This window comes from Odocoileus virginianus, unplaced genomic scaffold (genome assembly GCF_023699985.2).
Source record: "Odocoileus virginianus isolate 20LAN1187 ecotype Illinois unplaced genomic scaffold, Ovbor_1.2 Unplaced_Contig_8, whole genome shotgun sequence".
In the NCBI taxonomy this organism is placed as follows: domain Eukaryota; kingdom Metazoa; phylum Chordata; class Mammalia; order Artiodactyla; family Cervidae; genus Odocoileus; species Odocoileus virginianus.
This window is the reverse complement of record NW_027224325.1, coordinates 1,218,222-1,231,106: the sequence shown is the minus strand read 5'-3', so window position 1 is coordinate 1,231,106 and position 12,885 is coordinate 1,218,222. Positions and strand designations below refer to the sequence as shown.

General features: G+C 37.2%; 1 protein-coding gene across 4 annotated transcripts in view; it reads left to right on the top strand.

Annotated features, from left to right (window-relative positions):
• Window positions 1-12,885, top strand: part of MAGI3 (membrane associated guanylate kinase, WW and PDZ domain containing 3) — a 248,562-nt gene that overhangs the window by 181,828 nt on the left and 53,849 nt on the right. For all 4 annotated transcript variants that reach the window (XM_070463862.1, XM_070463860.1, XM_070463864.1 and 1 more), the window contains exon 7: window positions 9,021-9,078. In XM_070463862.1, coding sequence (XP_070319963.1) covers window positions 9,021-9,078 — 58 coding nt within the window. The remainder of the gene's footprint in view (window positions 1-9,020; window positions 9,079-12,885) is intronic.

The window sequence follows — 12,885 nt, the reverse complement described above, 5'->3', positions numbered from 1 at the left end:
CTGCCTACAGTCCATTGGGTGGCAAAGAGTCAGACATGACTGAGCGACTAACCCTTTCACCCTTTCATTCATTTTCCTACCAACTGATTGTTTCAGTTCAGTTCTATGCCTTTTCCTGTTTTCCCTTGTAGAATGTATTTATTTTCATAGCCTTAATTATCAACTTACTGCAGCTAGTCTCCTTGTCTAAATCTCTAGTGTTGTCCTCTGTTCTGAATCCTGTTTCTGTATTTCCTACTACTTTTGAGACTTTCTTTTTGATTGCCCTACCGACCCTTCAGATAAACATATTTAAAACTGAATTTAGCATCTTTCTCCCACAGTCCCTACATTTTGCTTTCTCTCTTAGGTACCATCCTTATAGCATCTGGGCAAAATCCTTTGAGTCGTATTTGCTGCTGCTTCTCCTCTTGCTCTTCCCCTATATAGTTTCCAATCCCTGCTGCTCTTTCATTTTTCTGTATTTTGGCAATATATTATTATGAAAAATTTCCAACATATATAAAAACTGAGTTTTTCAGTGAATACATGTATTATAATGATCATTTTGCTATGTTTGCTTTTTCCTATAGCTCCCTATATTCCCGATTCTCTATGTATTCATGCTTTTTTTTTTTTTTTTTTTTTTGTAAATATCATCCTCTCCCTTCCTCTAAACTACCACACATTTGGATTATTCTGGTTTTTTTTTTCCTACAGTTCTCCTCCAATGTATCTTTTATGCCAGTGGTCTATAAAATAAACGATGGCATTCCAACTATTTAGGTACAGGAAGAAAATGTCAGTATCATGTTTTTATTGGGAAAAAAATAAATGTCTCTACTATTTTACATACAGATTGGCAGTGGTATTCTACTTCATTCTATTTGTCAGATTATCATGTACACTCCTTAGAGTGTCTTAAAGGAAGAATGAAGGCGACTCCTTTGCTTTTGTCAGGAGCCCTGTAAAGTTTTTCAGTTTATTTGTTAAGTAGATTTACAGACCATGTTACATGGTTTTTAATTTACACAAAATTAAAATGTGGCTCAAAAGGATTTCTGCAAAGACACTGCTGATTAAAGGTAATACAGACATGCAAGCCCAAGGTAACAGTGAGAACGTGGTGGAGCTGACACTTCTCATATAGCTCATAAGAGCTCTTTTCAAGCATGCTGAGGCAAAATTGGGATAATTGTTTATTTAGTCTTTATCTCCTTTTTAAATGTTTATTTTGTATATGCTTTATTATGTATATGTTAGTAGATTAGTACATCTATGTCTATGAATATGTAAATCTCTAGGAAGTACATGGTCAGATTTTTTTTATTGATAAGACTACATGATCAAAAAAGTTTAGCTACATTATCCATTAATCTTTCTAAAATATAACTGCCTTCATACCTCTCCCTTGCTCAGGTTAATGGCCATTTTAGTTAATGGCTCCCTACTGTCAGCAGAATAAAGTCTAGACTCCTTGGGAAAGTACTGAAGATTTTTTGTAACTGAACTGTATTCTTTATTTCTTTCTCAAAGTATTTTCATCCCATAAATATGACATATTTTTATCTTTGCCACAGGCCCGTTTCTTATGCCAGGAACCAACCTTATTCCCTGTGTCCACTTGGCTTATATCTGCTGATCCTTTTAAGCTCAAATGTGTAATTTTTGTAGCCTCCTCTGTTGTTCTCTTCCAGGTCAGAATTAGGTGTTCTTCCCTCTGTGCACAGCATGCTTCTATCGTAGCACCTACAGCATTGCATTGTTACTCGATCCCTATACTCTGGACGAGCAGTAATTTTGTCTTACCTGTATATCCCTTCAGTTGAGACTTAAATATTTGGAAGGAAAGGAGGAGGAAAAGAAGGAAAGAAGCCACTCTATCCTTCGGGCATCCTTCTTGAAAATAATGTTTAATCTCCTTAGGGCTCTGGGGGAAGCAAAAAATAATAATTCTGTCTTGGGACTTCCCTGGTGGTCCAGTGGTTAAGACTCCACACTTCCAAAGCAGAGGGCAAGGGTTCAATCCCTGGTGTGGCAGGTTGGGATCCCACATGGCTCATGGCCAGAAAAAGAAAAGAAAAAAAATCTATCTTCATTCATTAGTGAGGAGTCAATAGAGAAATAAGACATAGGAAACAAAGATGAGATTAGAATACCATCTGATGAGTGAAAATGGCTTTAGCGCCACACCTGTATTGGGCTTACTAATATTGGGCTTACCAGAGGGAGACTTAAGCACTCAATCTCCAGCTTCTGTGTTCAGTTGTTTGGCTCCTCCCACAAGGCAGATTCGGCCAAAGACCAGATTCCACCCTCTCTGCAGTCAGGCTAGCATCCAAAACCACAAGAGGACCCAAAGGGCCCCGAGCCAAACACATTGAATTCATTCTCTAAAACTCACCTGTCAAATAAGACAATCTTTCTTCCTTGGAGAACAAAGTAGAAGGGCTCAGGAAATTGAAAATGATTCTCTGCAAAAGTGTGTTCCCCTAAAGCTCTTTGCATTATGGGTGATTGTATGTCTTAGTTGGTGCAGAACTAATCCATCTTATTCCTACTGTCCCAATGTAATTAGTAATAGTGTCTCCTTTAACTCAAAAGTGGAGAATATATTATATGGTGATCTTAATTGTATCATACTTAAGATAGAGCAACCAAAATTGCACTCAGTATTCCAGGAATGTTCAAAGTGTTTTAATCCAAGAGTTACTCCCCCACCCCTATCACTGGATATGCCTTTGCAATATCACCTCTATTTCGCTGTGTGGTGGTTTAGTCGCTAAGTCGTGTCCGACTCTTGCGATCCCATGGACTGTAGCCTGCCAAACTCCTTTGTCCATGGGATTCTCCAGGCAAGAATACTGGAATGGGTTGCCATTTCCTTCTCCAGGGGATCTTCTCGTCCCAGGAATTGAACCTGGGTCTCCTGCTTTGCAGGCAGATTCTTTACCGACTGAGCTACACAGTAACCTGTACTTCCCTTTGGGAACCCCAAAATTTGGAACCTGGAGCCTGTTTGTTTTATGCCCAGCCAGCCATATACTTTGCCATATACTTGGTCTCCTCCCTGAATAGGGGAGACATAGCCCCACAATAGGCTATTTGCAGAATAGACTATATCTAACTTACATTGTAGTCTCCATAGTACCTTGCACAGAGCAGATGCTAGTAAAGGGGTTAGTAACAACAGTATTTTAAATGTAAGTCTTTATAGTTTAAGATATTGTTGGCCTTCTGCTGAACATTTAAGATCTAGAAAACTTTACAGTAACTTGCCCTTTTCTCCCCAGTCTTCTGCTATTCATAACCTGTGTTTTTATACCATATCTGATGGTTTAATGAGTGTACATGTTTGTCTTCCACTCAAAATAATTAATGTGTTAATTAAATGGTTATCTTAAAAATTCAACATCAGGAATCCATTTTACTTTCAACTCATTCATTTTGTCTTAAGACGAAAGAAAGATTAAATTTTTTACTAAAATGTGTTCATGTTGATACCTTTATAGAGTTTAGAGAATGGTAAAAGAAAATTATCAGTTGAATAGAGCTCCACAATGAGAAATCAATTATAATTTATATATTTAAATAAGAAAAATGCTATTTGGAGAAGAGGAATGGTAAGTTCATGGGCCTTAGACCTAATCAGCGGCTTAATATGCCAGAAATAGTTTTGCTTTTTGAGTCAACTTTTGGCACGGGGAGGTGCTTTAGCTTTTAAAATAGGAAAATATGGTTAGGTCTTTCTTACCTTTTCCTCCAGAGTTCTCAAACTGCTTTTTTTTAAAAAAAATCAACTGAGTTTCCAAAACAAGAAGGCGATTTCTTAAGGACTCCACAGTTTACTCTTTAATACTACAGTATGCTGAATTTTGCCCTCTACCTTTCTAGTGAAGCTGCTTTTGTTAATGTTACCCATAACCACCTGCCTGACTGCCAGATTTTTGTGGACTCTTTCTAGCCCTTATCTCCTGTCCTGACAGCTTTATAAAGCATTTGTTTGTGTTGACCATGCTCTTCTCATCTGTCTTCTTTGACTCCATTCCCCTATTCTTACTCTGCTCCTTAAATTGTTAATGCTCCTAAGCTTCTACTGTCCATCTTTTCTATTTACAACTTAACCTCAGTAATTTTGTCCACTGCCATGGCTTTAATTGCAGTGTCTCCCAGATCTTTTATCTTCCTCTGTTTCTCTTTTGAGGTCAGGACCAGGTTCATATTTCCAAGAAATTGTTAGGTATGTCTACAAGGATGTTGCATAGCCCCTCAAACGCAACACCTTCCAAACCGAGTTAAATCTTTTGTGTACCTGCTCTTCCTGCCGTCACCAACTGACCTTACATCCTCCCAGTTCTGTAGCCTGAACTGGTTATCATCCTCAACTTTTTCCTCACCCTATCTTCTTCATTGCAGCTAAGTATCAAGTTCTATCAATTCTAACTTTAAAAAATCTGCCGTCTCTTAAGTGTCCAGTGGTGCGCATCTTTTTTTTTCTTATTATCTGTCTCCTGTGCTGTCTCAGTCACTTCAGTTGTGTCCAACTCTTTGCCACCCCATGGCTGTGGCCTGCTAGGCTCCTCTCTCCTTGGGATTCTCCAGGCAAGAATACTGGAGTGGGTTGCCATTTCCTCCTCCAGATATCTGTCTCCTAAGTGCCTCTAGATCCAAATTAACACTTCTTTCCTCTTCTTACAGCTGTTTCCATAGGTATCCAATAAATATTTTATAATGTATCATATTTATGCTTAAACAGCCATTCACCTGGATGTCATCTTGACCTCCTCCCCTCCCACAATCTGCGTGCTAGTCATTAAGTTCTGTTGCTTCAACTTGCTTGTCTCTATTATCCATTATTTCTCTATATTCCCACTGCCAGTGCCTTAGCTCCAGCCTTCATAATTTCTTATCTAGGCTGTTAATGATTTTTTTATTCGCCTGCCTTTATTTTCACTCCACTCCATCTATTTCATCCTTTATTACTGTTACCCATAACTTCCCCAAATTTAATTTAATCATGTCACAGTCCAGTTTAATCATCATCAAAATAAAGGCCAAACTCCTTAACCCGGCACTCCAGAAATGTGTTTTGGTTCCTATTATAAGACAAGCCCCCTGGCATACATACTTCATTCTAGTCCTATCAAATTATTTGTAATTACTGAAAATGCCAGCCAGTTTTAATCCCTCAGTGCTCTTTGATCAGTGAAATGGCCTCCCTCTCACCAATCCCAACTCATTCTTTAGGACTGCTCAAATGTCACCATCTTCTAAAATACTTTTCTGATGACGGTTTTACCAAGCAATTGGTGGTGTTCCTCAGCTCTTCCTCAAAAGTTTGCTTGTTTCATTATTATGCTTGCCTAATAGCTCAGACAGTAAAGTATCTTCCTGCAATACAGGAGACCCAGGTTCAATTCTTGGGTTGGGAAGATCCCCTGGAGAAGGAAATGGAAACCCAGTCCAGTATTCTTGCCTGGAAAATCCCATGGATGGAGAAGCCTGGCAGGCTATAGTCCATGGGACTGCAGAGTTGGACACAACTGAGCAACTAACACCTTCACAATTTCTGTTTCATTGTATCATTTCTTTCTTCTGTCTTAACTTTTCAACTATGAACTTCTTGATATCAAGAACTGTGTTTCTAATTTTCATTTTTGCATAAGGAAGGAGAGGGGAGGAAGAGAAGGAAGAAAGGGAAAAAAGGAAAGAAAGGGGGAGAAATTCAGTAAATGAATTGACTCACTGGATCGTGTATAAAATTGCTAGGTATTTTAGTCTTGATTTTATTACCTTTAGTTTAATTGGGCAAGTAATAATCGCTTCTTTAACTCCATGAATCTACCCTGGAAAAACCTGTCTGATGTTATCACATTTGAAGGTTTAAAGGGATTGCTAAGAGTAATCCAGAATATAAATTACCAATTTGTTTACACTCCTAAAGAAAGGACTGTACTTTATCTGTTAGTTGCTACTTTAAGTGCTAACTAAAATGCTGTCTCAACTTCCACATTAATACTGAAATGTTGATCTTTTATTAGGCATCCTTCTTAGTGAATTTTTCAGGGAGCAAATGGAATATTTCAACTATCTCTATAGTTGCTTAATTCAGTTCAGTTCAGTCGCTCAGTCATGTCTGACTCTGTGACCCCATGGACTGCAGCATGCCAGGCTTCCCTGTCCATCACCAACTCCCGGAGCTTACTCAAACTCATGTCCATTGAGTCGGTGATGCCATCCAACCATCTCATCCTCTGTCATCCCCTTCTCCTCCTGCCTTCAATCTTTCCCAGCATCAGGGTCTTTTCAAATGAGTCAGTTCTTTGCATTAGGTGGCCAAAGTATTGGAGTTTCAACTTCAGCATCAGTCCTTCCAGTGAATATTCAGGACTGATTTCCTTTAGGATGGACTGGTGGATCTCCTTGCTGTCCAAGGGACTCTCAAGAGTCTTCTCCAGCACCACAGTTCAAAAGCATCAGTTCTTCAGTGCTCAGCTTTCTTTATAGTCCAACTCTCACATCCATACATGACTACTAGAAAACCATAGCTTTGACTAGACAGACCTTTGTTGGCAAAGTAATGTCTCTGTTTTTTAATGCTAATCCCTTGAATTTATGGTTGCTTAAATTCTCCAAAATTCTCACAGAGCATAAATCCGGGTGTGGTACAGTTGTAGAACTCATCTTTACATAGCACAATTGAGTTCCCATGCTATTTCAAGAAAATTTCTATTAAAGAAAATTATCTCTCTCTCATAGGAAATTCTCCATGATATTGCTTTGGTAATATTATTATAGAGTTTTTCACAGATACAATCCAACAAATACTTTTATTCATGGAGCAGTTGCTTGGTGTTGACTTGAAGAAAAACACACAACGTGAATGAGAGTTGTGAGCTTTTTTATTTAGGGTCTAACCAAGGACTGTGCCCCGGAGACAGGTACTCAGTAACTCTGAGGACCTGTTCCAAGAGCTAGTAGAGGAGCCAGGATGTATATGAATTTTTTGGTTAGGATGTCTATGTAGTCAAGCATGCATTTTAATAAAAGATTACTGCTAATCACAAACAACAGATAGATATCTCAAGTTAATGGTCTTAGTACTTTTCTGTGTATGGGAAGAAAAGTCACTGGGGTCATTGAAATTCTTCCTGCAATAATGCATCTAATTATCTAAGACCCGTTTATCCAAAGCACAGAGTGCCTCATCCTGTTTTATTTTTTCATCCCGAATTGCTTTCAGGATGCAGTGGATTGCAACTTAACCCTTGTAGAACTGGGTGATGAGTGATGCTCTTTGTTCTTTTTTCTGTTCACATGAGTCATAAAATATTGTACTTAATTGATGATTGTTTGCCTTGTAGCTGTGGAGGATCAAAGTGAACTGAAGTATATCCCAGTTCTTCTCAGTTGTTTTGATCTATTTTCACATAGTAGTTACTTTTCAGCTATTCTCATCTTTTCCATCTCAGACATTTCAACCAGATTTTTTCAAAGGAAAACCGCAAAAGCTCACCAGACTTCTGAACTTCCAGTTAATATTATATACATAGGCATGCTGGAGAAAAAGGGGTGGAGGTGATTCACAGCTTTTCATCAAGAGGCTGGTCATCTGTTCTCTTCTTTTGTCCTGAATGTGGAATAATACTTTTTATTAGAGTGTAACGGTTTGTACTGTTTATCAGGTTCAATGGGATTTTTTTCTTACAAAGTGGATACATTGTACTGCAGCTTAGTGATATGAAATTAATAAGTCCTTTGATGTTTTCTAAGCCTGTTTGCTGCCTAGCATGTGTCATTTGTATATATATGCACATGTGTCTGTGTTTCAGTATAGCAGAAACACAGTCTACAAGAAATTGAAAATCAAAGAGTGGTCATTATAGTGTACAACTGTAGATTTTTTTTAAACTTCCTTCTTGCTGAGCTCCTGTGTATAATTGATAAATAAAAATCACCTGCTAGGAACACTCCTGCCAACTTAAACCATGTCTGACTAATACAAAGATTCTTCAGCAGCCTTACCTTGGAAAACAGACAGAGTGGGAGGGAAAAGAAAGTGAAGTCGCTCAGTCATGTCCGACTCTTTGCGACCCCGTGAACTGTAGCCCACCAGGCTCCTCTGTCCATGGGATTCTCCAGGCAAGAATACTGGAGTGGGTTGCCATTTCCTTCTCCAGGGTATCTTCCCGACCCAGGGATCGAACACAGGTCTCCCACATTGCAGGCAGATGCTTTGCCCTGAGCCACCAGGGAAGCTAGTGGGAAGGAAAGAAGATTCTTTCTTGACAGGGTCAGTTTATGTTGAAAAGACCAGAATATTTTTATTTTTTTAGCTATCAGAAATTCAACTACCTTTAATTTTTCTGGTTATATTTTATTGGTCACTTTACTTGCAATAATACGTAATAATTCTATGTAAGATATTTCTTTGTGACCATACACAAATAGAGATTCTACGCAAGGCACTGTAGTTTTCCTTCAGACACTTAGATCTTGTTATTTCAAGAGAAAGTAGGTATTTTCTTAGCTTTTAAGCAAATCTAAATTGCCCACTTGAAATGGCTTAAATCCAAGACTGGACTTTCCTGTGGAGAGAAGTGAGTTAGAATGTGATAACAGAAAGAATTGACAGTTCCTTTGCATCATAGTGAAAAAATTAACGAGCAGCTACTGCATGTTATTGACATGCAGGATGTGTCTCACATCAGTGCTATAAAGCTGTTTAAATGAAATAACTATACCAGGTGATCATTTTTAAATACCTAGCATTTTTATGACTCACGATTCGAATAAACACCTTTGAGTTTAATGTTGTCTTTTGTTCTCTGCTTCTAATTGCTTGTTGAGACATTTACTGGTTCCTGAAGAAGCCTCTCGAGTCAAGCTGTGTTTGTACTTTGAAAGCGAGTTCTTACCTTACCGTCTCTCAAATATCAGTGTATTGAAATAAAAAGACAGGAATTCACTTGGTAAATTCTTTTCTTGTTGGTTTTGAAACTGGCATTTCACTCAGTTCTTTTTTTTTTTTTAATTTGCAGAACTTCCTTACGGCTGGGAGAAAATAGAGGACCCTCAGTATGGGACTTACTATGTTGAGTAAGTTTGTTGCCTCAGTTTATGCTTTCCCAAATGTTTCCCTTTCATTGCACAACTTTGGGGAGTGAATGAAGTACCTTATGCGTCTGCAACCCCACTTTCAGGTTTTGCCACCAGGGGAAGGAGGAGGTAGGCACAGTGGGCATTTACTTCACTGATTCTGTGTTCCCTAGAAGTTAGCTTTGAAGTAAGTATAGAGAGCCAAGGGGAAGTTGCTCAGATGATTAATAGCTGGAGATGTCATCAGTACTCCTACGGCCTCTAGAAAGAGAAGTAGTCAGATAGAAAACTAAAGGTGAACTAGTAAGGTCACTTTCAACACCACACCTGCATGATTCTCAAGGCAATGAAAGGACTTTGAGGACATTGTATCATAGTGATCCAAAATTTTGAAGTACATGATTACAACTGTTCTCTTTTTTAAGGAGTTAATCAAGGAAAACTTAGTTTTCTTTTTGGAGGTGAAAGTTGCTCTGACACAGCTGCTATAGTTAAATTTAAACGTAAATCTGTGTTGGAATAGAGGATCAAACACCTGCCTATGTTAGCCAGAGAAATTAGGATAACATCAACTTCTGATTTTCTTTCCCTTTTCTTCATTTATCTAATTGCTACATTGTTATGATCATTGGGATTGCTTTCTTTCCAGATGATATAGATAGAATTTTGACCTCAGTCATCTACTCCCAGGCAAATAATTACATCAGAGAGGTTACTATTAACTTGGGAACTAGGAGTCTGCACCATCTGCCAAGGTAGTGAAGGCAAAATATTATTACCTGGAAAATGGTGAACATGAGCATCTTCTGTTTTTATGATTGCTAATTAGTTTTTCATCATTTGGTGGCATGAATAAATGCCACTTCCCTAAAGTGAGTAACTGATTCCTGTTATAATGCTAGTTCTTATACTAGTGTGTAGGCTGTTACTTGAGTCACTGTGGTTAGAGACAGTTTTGGAATGATTTCTCAAAGTCTAACTTATACCCTAAGAAAAATAACTCAGTTTGACCCTTAGATCTATAACGTAACCGTTCCATTGAAAGGTTATGTTAATTTTATTTCTTATCTTTCTGATACTATGATATGAGAAGTATACAGCGGCTCTTTTGTTACTTTTTTCTAAAGTGTATTTAGTTAAAAGAAAAAAAAAACCCATTTTTCAAATCAAAGGAATATTTGAAGGCTAGCTGAAAAGAATTTTTGGTAAATTTCCCCCTAATAGTTAGTCTGTTCAAATTGGGTTTCCATCAACTATTATTTGCCATTAACACTGCTGAACATTTCTGAGATAATGATTCTCATTCACTTAGTATCCATTCCAACAAATTTGAATGCATGGTCAAGAGGTGAAATTCATTTGCCTGTTATAAAATCTTGCACTAAATGATCTGGTTCTCATTAAACAAGGATGTACTAATATTGAAGCAACTTTAGGGCAGTCCTGAAGTGACCTGCTCCCAGCTGTCATGGAGGCATGTGAAACAGCCTGATTAGAATCAACAGCAGTGGCAGCGATGTGATTTTGTATGAGAGTTCCCAGACGAGCTCATTTTACTGGAGGGTAATTTATTAGATTAAGAAAGAGCACGCTGTACTCAAGATGCACATTAGTATGGAATCAGCCGAGTTCTGAAGTGTGGCTTGATTCCCAGATTAGTTAAGCTTTGCATCTCAACTATAGTAATCTGCAGTGAGTTTCCTGATGGAGATAAAAAGCTGTTACTTGAACGGCTACTCTCTGGCTCTCTTAGTTTGTCAAACCAGATGGCACAGCGATTGCTCTTGGCAAGAGCCTTATAGTAGTAACACCAACTGCAATGGCAGGTTTTTGGGGTAAGCATTTATTTAGAAGATGAGATTCTGAAATGGATTAATTTATTTTTGGAAATAAAAGTGTCCCAAAATTTAATGGCAGGCCTTCCTTAAGACTTAATGCTCATGTCTTTAGAAATGTTGTCTTAATGTGTTCTTTAATTGCCTTTGTACAGTTAGGTGACACAGTCAAAATATACATCTGCTTTTCATATCTTAACTTTTCATGAAGAATAATGATTTTGTTTGTTGAGATGAATTCTTAAAATTCATATATTTACACAGAATTTTAATAGAGGTGAAATTTCAAATTATATATTATCTATTTAATCAGGCTTGTTTGCTACTCTTGTTTACTTTTTCTAATAATCTATTATGGTCCCTTCTCTTCCCATAGCTAGTTTTACAGAAAATAAAATTTGTTACATGTTAATAATACTATGGGTATAAGTAAAGAAAGGAAAAGGAGAGTGTTTTTACTGTTGTGTTTTTTGGTTGGCATTTTAATCTAGGTAGTCTAAGATGACAGATGCAATTACTCTTTTCTCTAAAATCTTACACTCTTTTGTCAAAGACTTTTCAGGAAAGGGATTACTCATTTGCATTCTTCTACTCTCTTCTCCCACACATTACAAAGAGTATAAATATAAATTACTCCTTTTTATGTATTAATGCCTGGGCGGCAAAGTGAGTCATTCTAACTGATGACATTCAAGTAAGCCAAGGTTCTTTCTAAACAGGTTATTCTTTTCAAAGTGTCAGTTTCTAGTTTTGTTTTTTCAGGAATATGTAAATTATCAGTACATAATAAATAACTTTAAAAATGGTTCCTAACTTAACACCAAAGATTTTCATTTTCGTGGAAGGTTAAACAGTTAACTCTGTTGATAAGGTCCTTTCTCATAGTAAGAAGCAGAAGCATACTTTAGTTTTAGTGAAATCAGAACCCAAAGAATGTCACGTAGAACTTGCCATATTTAGAGCTCTGAAACTGAATACCTACATCTGTCGCAGGGTTGATAATGCACTAGAATCCTAAAAGACATAGAGAAGCATACTCGGAAGCTAGGATACCTTGCTGTAAGGGGTTTTTTTCTCCCTGTCGACCCCTCCTCCATCCCCATTAATGAACACAAGTGGTAAAGAAAATATCCAAGTTGTATGATTGACTATGTATAGATTTTGTAATATTCAGCTTATCTAAAGACAATCATAATCTGAAATTCTCATGATTTAATGTTTAATTGTTGATATGTAGTAATGTCACTTCTTATTAAAATGGATTCTTCTGGAAAATGAATTTCAATTGGCTGAAATGTATTTTTAGTGTAGAAGTACTAGAATGTAATTCCCCCTTGTTTCTGTGTTAGACCTAGCTGCAGTCTTAAACATCTTTCATATAGTAGTTGCATTCTTAATCGACTTATAATTAACTGGCTTTCCAGAATAGCCGATGCTCAGTTCCTTCTGTAAAACATATCTTACCATGGTGTATTGAATACTGTCATCTAATGCCCTGCCTCTTGTCTCCCCATACTTTTCTGATTTCCACCACAGACTTGTATGCTTTCAAAGAGTCAGTTATGAGTGTTCCTAAATTGTCAAAAAGAGTTGAACTTATAATTATGTAATTAGTTATTATATAATTTTGAAGAAATTTAACTGTAAAAGAGTTGGTCTGTGATAACAGTTTGATAAAAGCAAATCACTTTGCTTTTTTGATGTAAATTGATGTGGGTGAGTCAGTTGGAAAAATAATAGTAAAATTTTAGAAGACGTCTGTACTTAGATTTCTTTAAAAGTGTCTTCACAGCTGCTTCACTTCAGAGAAACTTAAAACCTTCCTACCATTAACTGCCTTTAAAAAAATTTAATTGATTAATTGCCAGTAGTTCTAGCTATATCATATATGAGGGCTTTATTTATAGTTTTGAAAACTGTTGTTAGCAATATTAGGAACGATTATAGAGAAGCTGTATGAAACATTTCAGCA